This window comes from Hyposmocoma kahamanoa, unplaced genomic scaffold (genome assembly GCF_003589595.1).
Source record: "Hyposmocoma kahamanoa isolate Upper Pololo Valley unplaced genomic scaffold, ASM358959v1 182, whole genome shotgun sequence".
NCBI lineage: Eukaryota > Metazoa > Arthropoda > Insecta > Lepidoptera > Cosmopterigidae > Hyposmocoma > Hyposmocoma kahamanoa.
Window position 1 is genome coordinate 2,409,706 of NW_020653713.1, and position 21,328 is coordinate 2,431,033.

General features: G+C 37.1%; 2 protein-coding genes across 4 annotated transcripts in view; both read right to left on the reverse strand.

Annotated features, from left to right (window-relative positions):
* Positions 1 to 7,260, reverse strand: part of LOC113226213 (protein spire) — a 284,542-nt gene extending 277,282 nt beyond the window's left edge. For all 3 annotated transcript variants that reach the window (XM_026458778.1, XM_026458777.1, XM_026458779.1), the window contains exon 1: positions 6,642 to 7,260. In XM_026458778.1, coding sequence (XP_026314563.1) covers positions 6,642 to 6,903 — 262 coding nt within the window. In that variant the 5' untranslated portion in view covers positions 6,904 to 7,260. The remainder of the gene's footprint in view (positions 1 to 6,641) is intronic.
* A 4,397-nt stretch (positions 7,261 to 11,657) lies between these two features.
* Positions 11,658 to 21,328, reverse strand: part of LOC113226200 (tyrosine-protein phosphatase non-receptor type 23) — a 36,608-nt gene continuing 26,937 nt past the window's right edge. The window contains exons 18-21 of the mRNA XM_026458737.1: positions 19,930 to 20,111; positions 18,513 to 18,697; positions 16,435 to 16,557; positions 11,658 to 13,035 (exon numbers count right to left, since the gene is read on the reverse strand). Coding sequence (XP_026314522.1) covers positions 12,794 to 13,035; positions 16,435 to 16,557; positions 18,513 to 18,697; positions 19,930 to 20,111 — 732 coding nt within the window. The 3' untranslated portion in view covers positions 11,658 to 12,793. The remainder of the gene's footprint in view (positions 13,036 to 16,434; positions 16,558 to 18,512; positions 18,698 to 19,929; positions 20,112 to 21,328) is intronic.

The following is a 21,328-nucleotide window of genomic DNA, read 5'->3' on the forward strand; positions in this document are numbered from 1 at the left end:
ACACACACACACACACACACACACACACACACACACACACACACACAAACACAAACACACCTTTTGTAGTAAGATAATACTAATTAGCATCTTTTTTCTTTTTCATTTTTATTTTATTGTATTAAGTTCTTTGATGATGTATGTTTTAATTAAATTTTTATTGAATTGATATTCAATTATTTTTTTTGTGAAATTACTCCACTAGTTTGTTATAATTATTAATACAAAGATCGAACACTCAGAAAAAACACTCAGAAAAAATTCCTTCGATAATAATAACAAACTAGTGGAGTAATTTAACGAAATAACGTAATAAATAGTAACGAAATAATTATAACAAACTAGTGGAGTAATTTCACAAAAAAATAATTGAATATCAATTCAATAAAAATTTAATTAATCAGTGAATAGCGACATCTCTCGCCAGGACTGGTAGCTGTAAAGGTACTAACTGGGTGATAAATCTGTCATAGATTTCTCATAGATGGCGCTACGACTAAAAAGTCGTTGAAAGACCAAGTACAAAGACACGACGCAAGCACATAGAAAAATTCGTGAGGTCCGTTGGTTCGTTCCGTGGCTTAGTTGGTATAGCGTCTGGCACGGTATGCAAGAAGACGTCGGTTCGAATCCGACCGGATCGAAGGAATTTTTTCTGAGTGTTTTTTCTGAGTGTTCGATCTTTGTATTAATAATTATAACAAACTGATGTATGTTTTAGTTAAGGAAGAGCGAGACCTCATGACACAAGTATTTAATTACTTAATAGGATGGTCTCAACCTCCGTTTTGTTATGCCACTTGAACTTCAATAAACACTTTTTATTTTTTTTTATTTATTTTATTTTTTTATGTGCCTGTAATGTCACCAACAGGCCTACCCTTCAAAACCGGAACGAGGTAGTGCTTACATTACTGCTTGGCAGCAGGAAAGGTGGCATTATTCCCGTGGAAGAACTCTTTCTTAATGAATGAAATTCCTACTATACAATCCTCATACTTTGTAAGAACTCAGACAAATACAGTGTCATTATTTACGTTCCGAAGATGCCTGTTCCGCTGCCCAGTCATTCTCCCGCTTCGATCTCTTGAAACTCGAAGAATCAATCATATGCTGAGAAAATATTTGCTTTCCACTGGCAATTATTTATTTTTTACCTTATACCCACTTGGAAAGTAAACAGAAGTGTCGGTCCGACACTTCGAATGCTACTCGCTATTTTAAGTTTCTTGGAACGTGTCAGTCACAGGTAGACGAAGCATGGGTACTTTAAGATTCAGAATAGATTAAATTTCGAGAACATACGACCCTATTGTCGTCTACCTATAAGTTTTTTGGTTGGGAAACGGTTTGAAGGCAAATCTATTTATCGATAGCTTGTAAAAAGGATTCCTATGTAAATTGGTCGCCTGTGTTCTGTTCAAAAGAGGCCGCAACGGTTTTTTTTGCCTGGGTTATGTTCCTTTGAAATTTTATTAGATCGTAAAATGAAGACAGAAAACATAAATTGAAACCATTTTGACAACATATGGTTTTATAATGTTTTGTAAATAAAGTTTTGAGATCAGATTTTCATCGTCATCATTCACAGACTTCACCTACGTTCTCACCCATCTAAGAATGGCTCACGACTTTGATGACGTCGTCTCTATCTCGCTGCAGGACGTCCTATATTTCCGTTTCTCTTTCATTCAATTGGATGCATTTTAGGAACAAGAAATTAACTTTCGACGAATGGCATCATGTCTCAGTAAAATATAGTATCTAATTTACGATATCACTGAATTTTAAGGAGACACATTATCGAAATAAAAACGAAAATAAGTATTGTGACAGTAAACGATAAATTGTATTTTCGGTGCAGGATTTTAAAAGTCCATACAGTAAACATATAACCTTGTAAATGCTCTAGTTTATAATTTAGTACCAGTATCATAAACATTATAATAAAATCCTTACTTTTATTTAAAGGTTTCCTTTAAAGTGACAACCAGAATCGAAATTTATAGTCGTACTTTTATAGCAGTGCACCATAGGAATTATGTTAACAATTTACAGACTTGTAACATGGAATGCTGTAAGTAAATGTCTCGACGACAAACGCTACAGCTTCTCAATATCTAACATTCTTAAATCAAATTTCACGTCATACAAAGAATTCAATTGATATTCATTCCGGGACCGAGGCCCGTTTCCCACGGGGAGAGAAAACCTCAGATGAATACGACTGACAGTACAATGCTGTACCATAAAGCGTTATTGCTTACTGTACCGGCAAAAACCGCTCGATCTAACGATTTAAGTCACTCGCAAAAACCAACGCCTCAAGTCTATCGAAGAAGACAATGAAAATTGTAACTGATTCACTGCGCTAGTAAATAATTAAAGAACGTAATACTTTATGGTTTTATAATTGTGAGAAGTTAGAGAATGTGCAAGACATATGAGTGGTTAACAACTTTTTCACTGCCTCTGCCAATGTAAACTTATCTGTCTGTGCATGTAAAAAGGTATAATATAAAAAATATATTCACTTGTAGATGCGTTTTTTGTTGTTAAATAGAAAAAATAAAAACCACGGAAATGACATTGAGCTATAAACGAACAAACGACGAGCCGCCTCGATCAATGACTTAACACTTCTCGGACGAGAATAGACAACTGTGAATTTAATCGAAACCTTGTATATATTTACTGCTAAGTATGTACCATCTTAAATATAATTATTTATTGTTTTGTCCATAATTAAGTTATATATGTGTATATACAAACATATAATCCACTTTTACTTTTAGTAACACCAGTTATTAAAGTATTTTTAACCGACTTCAAAAAAAGGAGGAGGTTCTCAATTCGTCTGTATGTTTTTTTTTGTATGTATGTTACGCGATAACTGCGCCGTTTGTGAACCAATTTTGATGATTCTTTTTTTATTGGAAAGAAGGTACCTCAGATGTGGTCCCATTTAAATTTCAAGAAAACATTCCACCTCTAAGGGTGGCAAACTAGGGGATGAATGACTTTTGAGGTCGGTTTTTTTAACCGGAGGTTAGGTTATCTTTCATAATGTTTAAATATATATAAGAGCAAAATGTATACCTATTAATTTTATAGAAGAGCGGTGTTTCCTGACACAGGCCCTATCAAGCCTCAAAGGAAACATGAGCTCCTGAACCATGAACTATGCTATGTAAAATTAACAAATAAAATTTTATTTTATTTATTATTATATTTTTTTAAGTTACCTGATGTTGTTGACGATGCAACGAAATAAGACGTTGTCAACGATATGTTACAGTAGAAAATAGGAGGCTAAACTCTGAACAAACAACTGTCAAAGTGACATCTATAGATCATAAAACTTTTTTCCACATTCGTTTATTAACAGGTTCTATCTACTCTATTCTGATTTGACTAATAATTGTAATGGAAAAAATGCCCTTTTGGGTTGAACAATTTACAAAACTTTTTAGAATCATTTTGTGTCATAAAATATTTTCAATAAAAAAATTACAAGGAAATGAAAAGGGTCACGGCCCATAGAAAATTACGCAAAATAAACATCTTAGAATATTCTTTATATTGAGAGCATAAACTATGTTTTATTTTCGATATTAGTGGCTAACATGTCAAATACTGACTTTTGTTTTTACTCAGGCAAACTACATGTTATGTTAAATGTGGTGTTTGAAATAAAAAGTATGATTTGACAATATTTTGTTAAAAACAATATAAAACATCTAACATTAATTTGTAGCCCTTTTCACTGTTCCACTATTCGTGGTATATTTTTTGTAATGGCATCACCTTTGTTTATTTTGTTTATTTTTTGACTTTAATTTGATCTCAGAGTTAGACTTGTGCCTGATCGGTCCATAGCGGGAGCGAACCTAGTTAGTTCAATCGGTCAACTGAACTAGGTCGGTCTTCTAGTTCATTTAGTTCATCTAGTTCCTTAGTTAGTTAGTTCGTCTTGTCCTTACTCGGACATTGAACGAACGCTCCAAACTAGTAATTTTATTCACATGAACTACTACGGACTTCTAGTATTATGAGGTCAATACTACACTGTACTAAATATTTAAAAATACATTTTGTATTGAATCGGTACTATTTGATTTTCCTTAATATTTTACATGTTTAAAGACTGTCATTCTAAGTAAATATCCTTTTTTTACAAAATAAGAATATTAACTAGAATGGTGTGTTTAAAAATCAATATTTAGGTACGACTTTCATATACTTGTACACATAGGTTGATATTATACATTCAGATACCTACCAAAAAATATTACTTTTATGCAAGCTTGTATATAAGTGTTATACATAATGTAGATATGAGCTGGGAACGTTCAATCGTGCATCCCACTAGAACTTGTACTAAAAGTAGTGAAAGATCGCAATTTGTCCCGCTCGCACCGTTCCTACTGTATAAAAGACAGGTGAACTATCAACGCAGATAGTTCCTAGTTCGTACTGAACTAAAAAGAAAGATGAACTATTAAAACCGTGCAAGACGAACTAGTTCATGTCGGTCAGCGTAGAAATATATTCCTAAAAGTTCGTAGTTCACGAACTATACAAGCCTACTCAGAGTATAGAACAATAGCACGGAAGATCACGAAACGCATATAATTAGAATGGAAGGTAAGCTAGATGACGTTCAGCAATCTTGATATTCCACAGTTTTTGGCAAACTCAACCACTAGGTCCTGCCCACCAAGATTTAAGATGCCGAGAAATAAACGCTGGTCCATTGAAGCTCAAACATGTCGAAGCATACCGTCGCCACATCGCGCTCGAGACTAGCCTCTCTTCAGATCAATGGTAACGTTGAAAATTGGTTTATTACCAGTTACATTTATTGACGGGACGTAGAAATCGAGCGCTTGGTGATAAGCGACACGCCTGCCAGTCGCAGTGTCACTCAGAGCTTTTTATTTGAAGGGCACTGCCCGTCACCCCTAATCCCATGTGCCTGTTATTTCACCAGCACTCTTACCCTTCTAAACCGAGACGCAGTAATGCTGACATTACCTAAGCGCCAGAAATAGATAAGGTGGCAGTACTTCCCTGGACTAGCACTTGCACAGGAAGCTCTACAGCTGCTAAAATGGTAGTCTTGCTGAAGAAGTTAAAGAATCTCATTCGGATGCCTGATGAAAGATATCGAAGGCTGCCGAGATATTTTGGAGGTTGCCAGCTCGGTATCTCTAAGGTTACCGCGCACACAGTAGACTGTTCAGTTGTACAGAGAGCTAGGGTATATGCTATGTTCGGCATTAAACTTATACACTGTGTTCTGAATTCCAATGGTGATATGAGTAAAGCGACAAATCCAAAAGGTGGCCAAGAATCACTAACAAGAAATGCTATGTCTTGCAGCGAGATGGGTGAACGACAACGTCAAAATTTGGCGACACAAACTAAGGATAACAATCATCAGCGAATTTATTTCAAGTGACGTCGTGTTTAGAGTCGAACAATAAATTGTTTACGCAAACTTCATTGTGCGTGTGTGTGTAAAGAAAAAAACAAACAAGCTAAAAGACACCCTCCAATTCTAGGGAATAAATAGACATTAAAAAGTCAAAGTATCACTTTTTCCACAGGAAAAATAAATTTACACTTAAAAACGTCATTTTTTAAGATAGTGCACATGTTCACAGTGTGCTAACTTCCCGTTGCAGAATGGTTACTCTTTCTAAGGGTTGCTCTTTTCAAATAAACTTAAATACATTATCAATCAAATTTGTGTGGAATGTAGACCCATATCGTCTTTCCATACATCTTTATAATACGTAGTCTTCAATTTTGTTATACGATTTTTCAATTAAAATACTTCTAATGTAAGTTTTAAACTTAGGAGGCACCTTATTGTAAAAACGTATAGTACAGTTCTCCTTTGAAAGAATCGTTTACCTTAGTTAAACGAAATTGTGATATCTATATATATGTATCTAAGGGTAATAATATGGATGTTTTTTTTCTTAACGGTATATGTATATTCTATACGAAATATACATATATATACAGGTACCTTAAATAGAGAATTTAGCGACTCGATCGATTAGTACAAAAGAAAGACGAATAGGTAAGTGCTTGAACAGCTGACTGATATTTTGAAACTTACTTGGGATAGATATCTTTCAACCACATTACTGACTTTTATACATACATCTCAACATCAGTTCCTGGGCTTTTCGTATGTAAGAGAAACATTAGCTGGCTTTGCAATTGTTACATTTGTGAAATACGTGATTAACTGTGTTACCTATACTATATGATAATAATATTTGATATCACAAGGTCATTAAACAAAAATACCGATAAAAAAAATCAGCACTACGTAAAACCGATCGTAATGTCCAGTAGTTGCCTAATGTGGCCCCTGGGTATAGTCGATTATTGATAAGCAGTTAAGTGAGTGATAACGGAATTAGATAATTCTTTCCTCTTTGGAAGAATAAGTTTTATTTGGCTTTGATTGGCCACAATTAGACTCCTGTGCAGGTACATGAAAATAGGACATTGTGGGGTCTACGTGGTGTGTAATCTGACCACCATCTTTAAAACAATACCTGAAGTAGATAGGGAGGGAATTCCAGGAACATAAATCGTTAATAAAGATTCAAACTTACCTCCTGGATGCAACAGCGTGCTAGGATGAACGCTGCCATCCTTGTGTAGCAGCACATGGCGTGGCTCTGTAACTGAGTAACAGGTGGCGCCGTTAAACAAGCACTGCTGGAAGCACCGCGCTGACTGGTAGAAGAGCGCCCAGGCGTGCTCCTCGCTAATAGTAGAGTTAAACGCCTTAAGAATTTGCTGCAGGTTAATGCAGTCGGCGGCGTCCAGTGCACAATCAGCGCCGCCGGCAGCTCCGCCTTCCTTCCGCATCATCCCGTCGCCACTATCCTGCTGGAGAGCAACCCATCACGAACACACAATTTTCCCTGATCGATCGTTTCACCAATTCCTCAATACCCAATATCTTTTCACACAACACTGAGAATTTTTCTTTCTTATTTCGCGAATTTTTGGTAAACTACATATTAAAAAACAGCATATTATTGTAACTCCCCCTAAACGTCACTGTCACTGGTATGCGTCCACTTTGAAAGCGGGTGGTTGCGATTTCGTTGTTGAAAAAGATGTTTTCGGTTCGTGCCGACGCGATCGCAAGCGCGCGTGCGCGGACGCGGTTATCGCGATAAAGTCACTCACAGACGTGCAAACGTTACGGCGACCCGGCCCGGACTGAGACAGGGAACCGGCGGTGGCGGTCGGGTCGCACGCGGCGGCGCTTGACCGCCGCTGCAGCCTCCGATGCTCCGGAACCACTTCCGACGTTAGCCTTCGTAACTTTTCGCATCTTTGAATCCGAATTTTACAGAAAATATCTTCTGGACACATACAGTAACAAACAGGCACAAAGATTTTTACTTTCTAGATATATTCAAACTTGTCGACTCTGAACCCCACATTAATCGGAAACCCGAAATATAAATATAGCCTCTGGCTACAATTAATTATTCTTCTATGGCATATAAACTTTAATATGTCAAACGTATCTAATATACGTTTTAGAACCATAGAATCATTGACCCGTCCTATCCAAATTCATTACAGACACATTTAATAGTAGTTAATTATAAAAAACCGTGATTGTTATTATTTTTCTTAAATGTCGTCGGCCTGATTTAATAAGAGTTAGGGTTGTTGCGAATATCAGCACCCGCATCCGAATCTGCATAAATAAAAACATCCGCATCAGCATTCATTGATGCTGATATTCATTGCCGGTGTTCGAGTCGTGACATGACCTAAAAGACACGCTGGAATAATTTACAAACCTTCCAGAAACAGACAAGCCAAAAAAGCAGCTCTGCTGCTCCACAACGAATACGCTAGGCAAAATTGTTTTCATGAAGATTGTTTCCTTTGTTAATGTCACAAAATCATTTATTTTATTACAATACTAAAGAAAATAAAAAGTTTTTTCATGTAGACAGATTCAGTAAAAATTTACATTTATCGCGATTTTTTTAACACCTAAAATCAGGATCCGTTGATGTTAAGGTCAAAAAATCGGCATCCGGCTGTGTAAAGAACTTGCATCAGCGACAACCCTGATACGAGTAAGTCACCGATGACAAACTTGCATCGTCAATATACAGCATCATACATCCATCATCAACCATTTTAACAAACTCTAATCACGATTTTAGTGGCGTACGTACTTGTTTACTAAATAGATAGTTTTTGATAACACGTTTAATCTCATCACTTCTCATAATCTTGAGTGTGAATACCGAAATTGAAACAATAACCCTCAGTCCACTTTCATTTATTAAGTATGTTATAAAATATCAGTACAATAATATTAAAAATTTATATTTAATATAACCTGGCTTCAAACTAAAATGGCAATGACAATATTAGTTCTCTACAACGTGCGCAATTTTTATTGGTTTGTGAAATTGTCAAACAATGGGTAATTAAAGAAGATACGCGGGCGCCGACACGATGGTTTCTAGTTTAATTTGTACTGGAATTCTATAGTTAAACTAACTAGTTTGCAATGAACTTGCACGGCATGGTTAGTATTAATGTTACACCTAGAAAAGTCTTTGTAAATAACATTTTAACTTGAAGCAGGGTACTATAATAATTAGGTACACATTTTATACGTACGCGGTGTATACTTATTGACACCACTATTACAATGCAATAATACTAAGTAAACTTGATTTCGCATATCAACACAAAGTATAATTGTTTAAAAATAATACTTACGATACGGCAAAGATTATATGATTAGAAAATGGAGCCAAGAGCTTTAATTGTAAGGTTTATTTGTTACTTTTGAACAGTTTTGTGACAGTTATAAATAATAAAAATGTGCCAGATAACCTCACCAATTGCCTAGTCTGAAACTAGGGAATGCCCTATACTATGACTACCAGAACAACGGAATTCACTCTGGGGTACTTCCCAGATCACCCAGACCAGAACCAATTAGGAAAATAAATATTTCCCAACTTGAATCGAATCTGGAACCTCCGCAACCAGCACTCAATGTAAACCATTATACCACAGAGGTAGTAAACAGTTGACAGAAAATAACGTGCTGACAACGCGCCGTTATATCATGCTAAATAGTCTGGTCGCCGAGATCCAGAGTGCTGGCATCTTTTACGGTAGTATTAGCAAATTATAAAGCAAACCTAGGGTATTAAATATGTATGTAGTATAAGTAATTAATTAGCACCTACGTATTTTTATAAACAAATAAAAAACGTGTTGGATACACGTTACTTCTTCTTGTTGCGACTAGGGGCTAGTACAATTTGCAATATAAAATTATGGAAAGTTTTAGACTGAAACTCATGGTTAGAAGCTATGAACTAGTAACACAGATCTTTGAAATTACGCAAAATGGCGAGAAATGTTCAAATAATAAGTTACCACACTTACTTAAAAGTAAACGTGACAAACTAAATTAAAGAAAAAACACGTGCGAAACTAATACAGTGGAAAAAATCAATGGGACATGAAGGGGAACTACCTTAATTGCTTAAGATAGCTAATTTTACGTAAAGGAAACAATCTTTTATTTTTCTTCATATAAATAATTGCATTCATATATTTTTGAAAATTTTTAGTGATATATCAAAAAAGTATTTTTTTACTTCGCCTCGTTTCAGTTAGCGGGTGGCAGATTTTTTTCCACCCTTATCGTATTTCGCATCAAATAGAATTTCGTAATATTTGATACCAGATGAGTGACATACACATATCGACCCCTCCTACGTAAAGTATCGTACGTCGAAATTGCCAAGTTTACAGGGGAGCGTTTTAAAGTTTTGAATTCACTGAAATGAATATAATTATAAAATAAATTGTGGTTGTTCATCTAACCGATATCCAGGATTTTATAATACTCTATGTGCGTAACGAGCTTTGCCGAATAAAACTGAGAAATGCTAGTCACGTGTTACGCACATTTCAGTGAATTCAAAACTTTAAAACCCTCCCCTGTAAACTTGGCAATTTCGACATACGATACTTTACGTAGGAGGGGTCGATATATCTGGTGCCACATATGTTATTTTTAAAAATCTATTTAGTCAATTTATTACTGGGCGTGCGGTAATTATCAGCTTTTAATTCCATTTTTGTGACATTTATTTATAATCCTTGCCGGTTTAAAGGGTAATCTAGCGGCGTTCCAGAAATCTTTAGCAGATAAGAGAAATGCTTTTGATTACGAACAATCTCGTAAAAATCGAGTTGTTTAAACAAGAACGATTAAAAACCTGCCAAAGATTTTATTAACACACACTACACAATTTGTTCGCTGTATACATGTATATTAAATAAAACAATATTTAAATTTCGTCTAATTATTGTAATAACCTACATTTTTATGAAATAAATATTTCTTCAGAAATCCTAAACTAATCCGTGTATTACAAAAGTCTAAAGTGCATTACTACTTAACTTGTGATTTTTAGCTATAGCAATTTCAGCCTTATCCCTATACAATATGGTCCGTGTGATAAAAATATAATAACCGTGAAAATGCATAATTTAACAGCAACAAAAAATTGAATTCACAGTCGTACATTTATAATCTATGATGAATAACTTGTAGTAAAAAAATCACAAAAAAAAATAAAGACAACATTACATACGTGGCTCTGATCCATAAACACCTAGACCCGAGACAATATAGAAAAGGTAGTTTTCTACATTGACCCGGCCGAGGATCGAACCCAGGGCATCGGAGATGAAAACCGGTGTGCAAGCCCCTCGACCATGGAGGTCGTCAAATTAATACAATTATGCCTGAAAATTTAATTTCCGGTAGGTAGTATAATAGAAGTAGTGTTTATTGCTGGTGTCAATTTGAAAATCCAAAGTACAATTGGAAGCGAAACTAGGTAACAATTGGGTGTAAACCCTGTTTAGTTATAACAACACTGGCTAATATCCAAAATGGCTAACTCAAAACAAAGCTAAACAGTTTACATTAACTCGCAGTACACAAAACTTAATACTATAAAGGTACAGACGTAATGAAGGAACATTCATAATGAATTCATATGATGATCGGGACAACTCGGGAGCCACAAAAAAACGTTCGTTGTCATCTGGATATGGGTACCCCCGTAATCAGAGTCAAATTCCCAACGCAATGTTATCGATTCTGTGGAGTTAGTAACACCGAATCCAGGTCAGTTGGTACAGGGTCACGAGCACATCAAGTTTGACACTAAAGGTTTAAATTTAACACTATGCCGCTTGCAATAAGAACGGTCCAAAATGTCAACTTTGATGTGCTCTTGACTGGACCAATACAATGCAGTTGTGCTTTGGTTTTTCTTTCGTGGCGTCTACAATATCAATTTTAGACCGACAGGCACCCGTTCATTTAGATTAACAGTAATAAGCTTCTAAAGTACGAAGGGAAATCAATCCACGATGTATAACTATTGTTATCTAATTATCCTTATTGTTGGTGCTATAAGGGTGCGTACAGATCTGGCAAATGCGCCGTGACGGTTTGCTAAAGGCCCGCGAGCTGCACACGAGCATCACAGTTTGTGATCTGTTCGCATGCCGTTCGCGCACCCCATGTATTAACATGTATTTAATTGCACGCATGCTAGAAGCGTTCGCGGCGCATTCTTCAGATCTGTACGCACCCTAAGACGAGTTAATTGTAAGTACTGAAGTTGTTGTCTTCTCTATCCATTTAAAAGCAATGAATCGCACCAATTTTTCACTTAATTATCTAATATACATCGATTTCAAATATCCTTAACGCAGTCCGATAGTCTATCGATCGTCGGTCCGTAGATTTTGAATTTATGATAAATATGGAGCGATTTATCTTTGAGACTCGATGAGAAGTCTGTACCGATAGCGTAATCGGATTCAGTGATTCGCATCACTTCTCGGAGTCAATATTACATATGTCTGTTGTTTATTCGTATTTTTGCGTTATTTAAAGCATACTGTCAGTCCTACACATCAAGCCTATGGGTCAACTACACCCATAAAGCTCTCAGCGCCCTACGTGTTTTGTATAATAATATATTCAAGATGCTGTTGCAGCTGCCACGTTTCTTGCTGTGCATCGGGAATGTTTGCAGCGAAAAAGAGTGGCTTCCTTGATGTGCAGAATGTTATTGCGTTCATGGTCCAGGTCTCGCATGAGCACTGGACTCAAATGCATATCAATAAGAAAGAAGTATAATTATTTGTAATACTAATCTTTTTTTTTTAAGTGTTCAGTTACTAACCCTTATGGATGGATGTCCGACATAAAAGCTTTGAATTTGAATTCAATTTTGATAAATACGACAAGTTATAGACAAGGCAATAGCGTTGGGAAATATCCGTGGTTCCCGAGTTTTCCCAAGTTTAATGTTTATTCACTACATATGCATCGTCAGGTTACATTTTTTTAGACTTTGTTATAATAAGTTTCACCATATTATACGTAAGCCCACACGCTGGTGTATATTGTATATGAACTGTACAAAAAATGGGATTATTTTGTACACTTCAGCGTGTGGTCTTTGTATTGAGTATCATTTTTGCATTCAACTTTATTCGCCTGTGAACAGAGTTTAGTTTCATACGTGTATCTGTTACTTATGCATATTGACATCATTACAGATTTTTATTGATAGAATCACGACCCCAGAGGAATACAAAACAAGTAATAATATTACACGGATTGCCTGGCACAATTTCCATTGCCACCCGTAGTCATAGCTCATTTTTTCTTCAAACTCCAAAGGGGATCAAGGAAGTTCAAAGGATCTTTCATATCACCACTTTTGAGACCGGGTGCCTGCTTCATCTCTTCAAAAGATTCCCTGGAGAACTTCATTTTCGGATTCTGATTCGTCGGATTGGACGAATGGGTGGGGGTAGTGGGAGACGGGATGGGTACGGGGGGAAGGACTGCGGCGCCGCTCGGATAGGTCACTGCCTCGCCATTGAACATTGTGGTACCTGAAAAGACAACGCATGTTAGTTTTATTCACGTACTTGAAGATGGTAATAATAATTTTAGTTCTTCTATATAAACTTGCTCATCAATGTAACGGCTGGAGTAACCTCGAAAACTATTACTAACTTTCCTTAAAAAAAGTACAAACAGTTTCAACAATGTTCGTTCTATTATTAATGGTTTGGTCGAGACGGTAAGAACGATGCCACACGAGCGCTGCCGTTGCGTTGCGTCAACGCAACGTTATGATTTCAATGACGCAAGCACTGTGGTGTCGCAACCAGAGAGGAAGTGGGTTAAAACTCAATCAACTCGACTGGGTTTTAACCAGGTTTTTACCCACAACGCCGGGTTTTAATCCAGTGCGTTTAAACGGCGAGTGCGACATTTGATATAATTCCATAATTATTACAAATTTCGATGTTAAAATATTTATTTACGAAATACAGGCATTTCCACACAATACTCACGTTCACGCGCAACCCTGTGAATTCTCACCACTAAGGATGCATATTACGATTCGGTTTTATGAAGATCGATTCAAGTGCATACGATCTAACGATTTTTTGTATCGATTTATTTCAATGCGATTTTCAAGCGAATCGATTCAATAGAAAGGCAAATAAAGTCCTCCAGACAAAGCAATAAGCATTTTATAATAATATCATTTGAACAAAACTTGATTTACAGAAAATATTTAGTTGTTAATAGTTTTTGCCCCGATTTAAACCAGGAATTAACAAAGCGCCAAATTAATAGTCGGTCACTTGCCTAGCACCCCTCCCCGCTTCGTCTCTTAGCCCCTTGTCCAATGGGCACGCGTTCCATCGCCTCGCGTTCGTTTCGACGCACCATGTCGCATGTAGTCCTAATTTATATGTAGTACAACACTGCGTCATTAATAATAATAACGCACACACTCAACATAGACTAGGGAAACCCTGTGTCGCGGGCGCCACAGTGGACACACACAGAGACAGTCACAAATTACATCCAAACTCACGAGAGAAATAAATGTAGGCCATACAAATATTTCTCCCGGCCCGAGAATCGAACCTGGGACCTCTGAGTGGCAGTCTGGCGAGGTAACCGTTCGGCTACGGAGGCAGTTAAATTGTTGTTCAGCGTCGCAACGCCGACGCAACGCATCGTGTGGCATCGCTCTAACACCGCAGTTAAGTGGAAAAGGATTCTTGTTTCCGCTCTTCAACCCTTATTTACAACGGTTTTTCAATTAAAGTCTGATCCAATCTATTTTGAACAAAAACTAAACAAACCTGTTTGGTGAAAATTCTAAAGCAATCACTCAATGAATCGAATAAGTAACACTGGCACGTATATTTCGAAGATTTCGATTTGATATATCATCACTTCAAGAATATTCATTTGAATAGCATCGCAAAATCGTATTTGAAAGATGGTAGTCCAAAAGTGACGTTATTATTCTTTTTTTTTTAATTTATTAAGGCTTTGGCAAAGCCATCAGCCTAAACATGAAGTTTAAATATGTTTCTGTAAATATGGCTGCCACAAAGAGGATAGGCAATTTGAGGCGGCGTGCTTGGATTGACTCGGGATTCCTTAAAACGGGCCGATACGGGTATTTTATTTCGAGATTCGTATAATTTCGCGTTTTAATCTTCGATTAAGGCACAATAGCACTATCCTATTCCACTTTAAACTAGATTTCACAAAATAATTGAAAGTCAAAATAAAAACGACACTTTTCCCTCCAAAAGGTCCAGAGCGAATCCGTTATTATTCATCTATACTTCTATGACTTGCCTATGGTTGCATAGTGCTGTTCGAAAAAAAAACATTCGGTTTAATCAATTAAAGTTTAGTAATCGATTATTAAATCGAACATTTCAATCGCAATCGAACGAGTGTAATCTAAGTGTAAGGATTTGAAGGATTTCAATTGAAATTTTAATTATGCTTATACAGGGTGACTGGTTGAACGAAATAAATATTTAAAGTGGCGAATGAGTAGCTGATACCCACCCCGAATATGTAAAAATATCGCCCCAAAACATTATAAAAAAAATATATCGTACCATTTTACAAATACTAAGACTCTGTTCGTTTGAGCTACTCTACGAACAGCTGATTGTTAGGAAAATGAACCGCCCGTCGCCGCGCCGCGCCCCGCGCTACGAGCGCGTGTCAAGCCTCTCTCGCTTAAAATGTTTTAAAAATAATTCCATTTTCCCTTCATACTTTGATTTTGGCTTAGGACAGGCAAAAATACCAATTAAACTACGATAAATTAATTTTTAAAGTACACAATATTTTAGGCAGTTGTAAAACACAAACTAAGCTAGTAGGTATGAGCATGGTTTGGTACTTTTGGCGTATTTAAAAAATGGAATCATACCTATTTACAATAATTAATTTTGATTAAATTTACAAATTTACGGCAATCTTAACAATGTACGGGTGAAGACCGTCTCTGTGTAAGAGTTTGTCCATTGTGACACTCCGAATCGGCTTGCTGCATTTCGAGTACTCCGGCGTGGGTCATGCTCAAAGTATTCAAAAATCGCTTCTATCAAGTCCACTGGATACGGATCCCTTCCTCGCCCTTGAGCATGCGAGGGCACAGTGAACTGCCCAAAAGTCCTCAAACGAAAATTGAGTCCTAACATTAAAGTGTAGGATGGAACTCGCCGATTAGGGAACATTTCACGGTACAGGTCCCTAGCACCACTAACTACATCATTTGCCATAACATAACACCGTATCATGTCCCAATACTCCTCATTTGTGTAGTGATAAGGCATCGTTATGTGTCACTGCACTCCACGGAATTACACAGTTGAATAGACCGATGTATCACGGAAAACAAAGATCGGCGCGGCGGCGGCGGCGCGTGCGTTTAATCGCAAAATCACAACGTCCTGACTTACAGAAGGGCGTAAGCGAACTAACCCGGCGGACGGCGGGACGCGCGGGCGGGATTGGGGTAGCCGGCGCAAGCGGCCTTCAACGAGTAGTGGCGGGGGTGTCTAATGCACATGCGCAGAAGATTTTGTTTTGACGAACGTGGTGTCACGCGCAGAGTAATACAAAATGTTAGAGCCAGTATTTTCTTTAAATAAAAATGTTTAATATTTTTTTTTTACATAGTCGTGTTATTTTTACATATTCGGGATGGGTATCAGCTACTCATTCATCTCTTTAAATATTTATTTCGTTCAACCAGTCACCCTGTATAGGTTATTATAACCGCTAGTATGACTCAATTGAACAAATCGATTCATTCGATTAATTAATCGATTTGTAGTTGGCGTTACAATTGGCCACCACTAAACCGTCTATGGTCGGGTCAATGACTTGTTTGTTTACTTTGTGTACAAAATGGATCGAAACGAGTATATTACAAAATCATTTTTACTTACCCGAACAAAGCACACCTTGCACGAAGAACAGCGCTGTCCTATAAGCATCCGCCAAGTACTTGGTGTCTTCTAGAACATTCGTTCTGTGTTTACAAAGGCTTATACAGCCCGCGTCAAGCATTTCTGGAAAATAATTAATTATGTACCCTTTTTTATTTCATTGCGATGTAAAGAGGAAGTACATAGTGGTATTATTATTACGATTATCTGTTTTGGACTTTCGTCTGTCCCGTGGCCTTAGTTATATTTTCGATTTTTAATTAATTGTAATAATAACGCACACACTCAATATAGCCCCGAACTAGGGAAACCCTGTGGCGCGAGTGCCATGGACACACACATAGACAATCACAAATTACACCCAAACTCGAATCGAACCTAGGACCTCAGCGGCAATCCGGCATGGTAACCGTTCGGCCACGGAAACAGTTCAATTGGGACTCGCGATATTATATATATTGGCAACAGGGATCAGGAACTGCTTTTTTTAATACCAAGTGACGGGACCGACAAGTCGTGCGCCTGGTGGTAAGCGACACGCCTATCCATAACACTTGCAGTGCCACTCGGAGCTTTAAATCTTCAAAGATCTTAAGGGCACTGCCACTGCGCCCGTCACCCTGACACATAAGTTGACAAGTCCCATTAGGTTTCAAAACCAGAACACTGTAATGCTGATATTGCTGCTTGACGGCAGAAATAGGTAAGGTGGTAAGTATTTCTTTCAACGAACTCTTTACTGCTAAAGGGTGTCTCAGTAAGAGTACACTTTTTCATTTTAAAATAAAAAACACGTATTTTATGAGAGAGTTGTGATATTTTTATTATATTTTGAAGAAGAGATGTTCCGATTATGTATGGAATAAAATATCCGGCAAATGGGGGGCCATTTGACGGCTCTGATGACAGGCCATTAATCTTTTCATGAAATTTTCCATGACTTTTTCACAGAGATGTGGCTGTATCTCACCGATGACGCGTTGGATCTCTGATTTGAGCTCAGGATTTGTTTCTGGTTTATTCGCATAAACCCTAGATTTCACAAAACCCCAAAGAAAAAATCGCATGTCGTTAATTTTGGTGGCCAGTTGACATCAGAATTTCGTGAGATAATGTGTTCTGGAAATCGTTGTTGCAATAAGTCGGTTGTTTCATGCGCGGTGTGACAGGTGGCGCCGTCTTGCTGAAACCACATGTTGTCCAGATCCATGCCGTCCAAATGAGGCCACAAGAACTCCGTTATCATGTTCCTGTAACGAATGCCGTTCACAGTTACTGCAATTTCGTCCTCATCTTCAAAAAAGTAAGGCCCAATCACGCCGCCTGACCAAAATCCGCACCAGACAGTTGCTCGTTATGGGTGCATTTGTTTCTCATGAATTGCATGAGGATTTTCTGAGCCCCAAATTCGACAATTTTGTGTATTCACGTAGCCATTCAAATAGAAATGCGCTTCATCGGAGGAGATGACTTTTTTCGAAAAATTAGCATCGACTTCACTTTGCTCCATTGCCCATTGAACGAATTGCCGGCGCTTTCTATGGTATGCTGGTTTGAGCTCCTGAGTTAGTCCGACCGGTACATTGACGCAAAGGAGTCTTAATATCCACAATCGATCCAGTTTCTTCAAATTTTTTGACCACTCTTCGAATGGTTGACACATTAGATGCACTTTCTCGACTGAAAATTTGGCGAAGTTTGCGAGCGGTCTCAGCGTCCCCATTTTTGTAATGAGTTTTCACAATTATAACGCGTTGTTCTTTCGTGAAGCGCTCCATTTTTAATAATGGGAATAAACATAGGTGACGGCTGTCAAATTTCAGAGTTACCACTTGCACGAAAAAAAAATGATTCTAAATTTAAAAAGTGCACTCTTACTGAGACACCCTTTACTAAAGATTCAAGTACGAAAAGATACATGCCGTATGGAGTTATAGTAGCGGTCTTTGTGAAATTTAAAACAAATTAGTTACAAAAATAGCTATTTGGTACTAGTCGCGACATCTGGTGCACCAATAAGTACTAAATACCCGACTACGCTGTCTTGTATCGCGTTTTTGGTCTATGATACAACTCACCACACAAATCCAGCTGTCCAGCTCTCACTTGACACATAACCATTATAAGCAAAGCTACCACTGCGCTGCGACCCGCTCCCGATGCACAATGAATCCAGGCTCCAGTTAACTGGTTGCTTAATTTATTATTATAGGTCTGGCTGAGAATCTTATCGGCGACGAGTACGAGTGGTGAACAGACGATCCTACAGCAAAGAAGAGGATTAAAAATAAAAAACGGTACATAGCCCAAGTTTTACACAAAATGACATCGTTATATTAATAAAAATGGAAGTAAATTAATTTGCTACTCCGCGAACCCAGTGAAGGTTAAATCGTGCAAAATAGCTGCGCTTGTGTTGAATATTTTTTCATGCAGCTAATTATCCTACCCTCCCTCCGCGTAAAATAAATAACACAAGCGCAACTACAGTCACAAACCACCACCAAAAATATACCCAAAAATGGGTTTTTTCAACACAAGCGCAGCTATTTTGCACGATTTAACCTTTACTGGGTTCGCGGAGTAGCAAATCAATATACTTCCATATTTATTAACATAGACGCATGTCTAATTAATATATTCAGGTATTACTTTGCAGATGCATATCTGCAAAGTAATACCTGAATATATTAATCGTTATATTATGTCATAAATAAGTCATCATCCTATATAAGAGCCTAGCTCTTGTCGGTGTAGCCTACCCACTCCTTATGATCCCTTCTAGCTGCTTAATTTAACTTTCTTTGTTAATTCACTGTACTCCATCAATAGAGAACAGAAGGGGAAAATGTTTGAACATCTATTACGTAGTAATAAAAGAGTTGTTCCGTTAGTAGTACTAAAATGAATGGAAAATTTAACCAGGCTATCAGTTGGTTTTTTGTAAAGAGATTTCAAAATCTAAAAACAAATTTTTTTTGGCTGCAGTTTCTAGAAAATCGTTAATGGTTTTTAATACTAAATAATGTAAAGAGGAACGGTACCCCACGGAACGGAACGGATTATTATGTAATTTTGTGGCTAATTGGCTAGTGGCCAATGCCATATACAATATAATGACAGATAAGATGTCAATGTCATTCTTGTTGCAATCAAAAGAATCAATTCTAGTTACGTTTTTGAATATTTTATCGTTTAAGTGTTGCTGATTTTTGGATTTTTTTAGCAAAGCAGTGTTGCTTGTGATTAATTAAACATGTCTACCACACCTTTGTTTTAAATCAATTTTAAAAAAAGCAGGTAACAATTTTTTTCCATTATTCTGCCATGTTCTTTATTTCAAGCTTATATCTATCAATAAACTTGAGGCTAGTTAATTTTTTCTGGGAATAAAGCATACTAGTTCGGTACAAGTTTATTAAAATGCTAATTGAGGGAAAGATGGAAGAAAAAAGAAAAAGAGGAAGACCATAATTAAAAAGAGAAAAAACTTACTTGGTGGGAAAAACATTAAACTGATAATGCATAACATTGAGCACGGCTTTTCCACAGGTCACAGTGAGCTTTCTCTCCGTCCAGTGTACTGTACAAGTCACTTCTTCCAGCATTACATTGATGTTATTATCTAGTTCTAAAGTTTGACCTTTTGCGGTGGGCCAGTAAGATTTGCCCTGCATCTAAAGGAAGATAAACTCAAATCAATATAATCAAATATTTCATAAAGTCAAATTAATACGAAATACATGAAACAAATTTGTATTTTAACTGCCTCCGTGGCCGAACGGTTACCATGGTGGACTGCCACGCAGTGATCCCGGGTTCGATTCCCGCGCCTGGAGAAATATTTGTATGGTCTACATTTATTTCTCTCGTGAGTTTGGGTGTAATTTGTAGTTGTCTACTTATGTGTGTGTCCATGGCACCCGCGATACAGGGTTTCCCCAGGGGCTATAGCCTAGGTTTTAGGAGGTGAGATGAGGTGCCCCTCGCATCCTATAGGCTGAGAAAAAATGACACTGATCCGACATCAATAAGCGCCCGATGGCGACTGACGGGGCTGCGAGCGGCGCGGCGTGTCGTTAAACCGCTGGGCAATTTGCAAATTTTGGGATATATGTGAATTGAATAACAAATAGGGCTTCATTATTAATACAAAGATCGAACACTCAGAAAAAATTCTAAAGAAACGACGAATCTTTGTATTAATAATTATAACAAACTAGTGGAATAATTTCACAATAAAAATATTGAATATCAATTCAATAACAATGTATAATAGGGCTTCAGTTGAAAATCAAAATGCAGCAGGTTCGCTGAAATACTTGAAGAGTAAAAATTATGTACACAGTTAGATATTTTATTCTTAAATAATTCGTTTTCCACTTTTATTTTAACTCGTTTTCAGGATTTTATCTGATCGGATCGAAAGCCCGTGGTTTTCTGAGACCCATATAGCGTAATGGGGAATCCCAAACTATCATATTCTAATATTAAATTTTACGGTTAATGCCTCCCTTTTTTATAATATCAAGTGACGGGATGAACAAGTCGTGCGCTTGTTAAGCGACACACCTATCCATAACAGTTGTAGTGCCACTTAGAGCTTTAAATCGCAAAGACCTCTACTGCTACTCAAATGAATATATAAGTGAAAAGACATTGTTTATACAATACGCGTACCATCATTGCTAAATATCAGGTCAGATTGTGGTCAGGCGTGTGTCTATATTGAATTTTAAAAACTACTTTTGAACATTTAAAAGCGTTATTAGGATAGGAAATGAAACTACTTTTCCGGATTTAAATCGCGTAGGTATATTTGGTTTTCGCGATTGTTACACATAGGAAATGAAACTATTTTTCCGGATTTAAATCGCGTATATTTGTTTTTTCA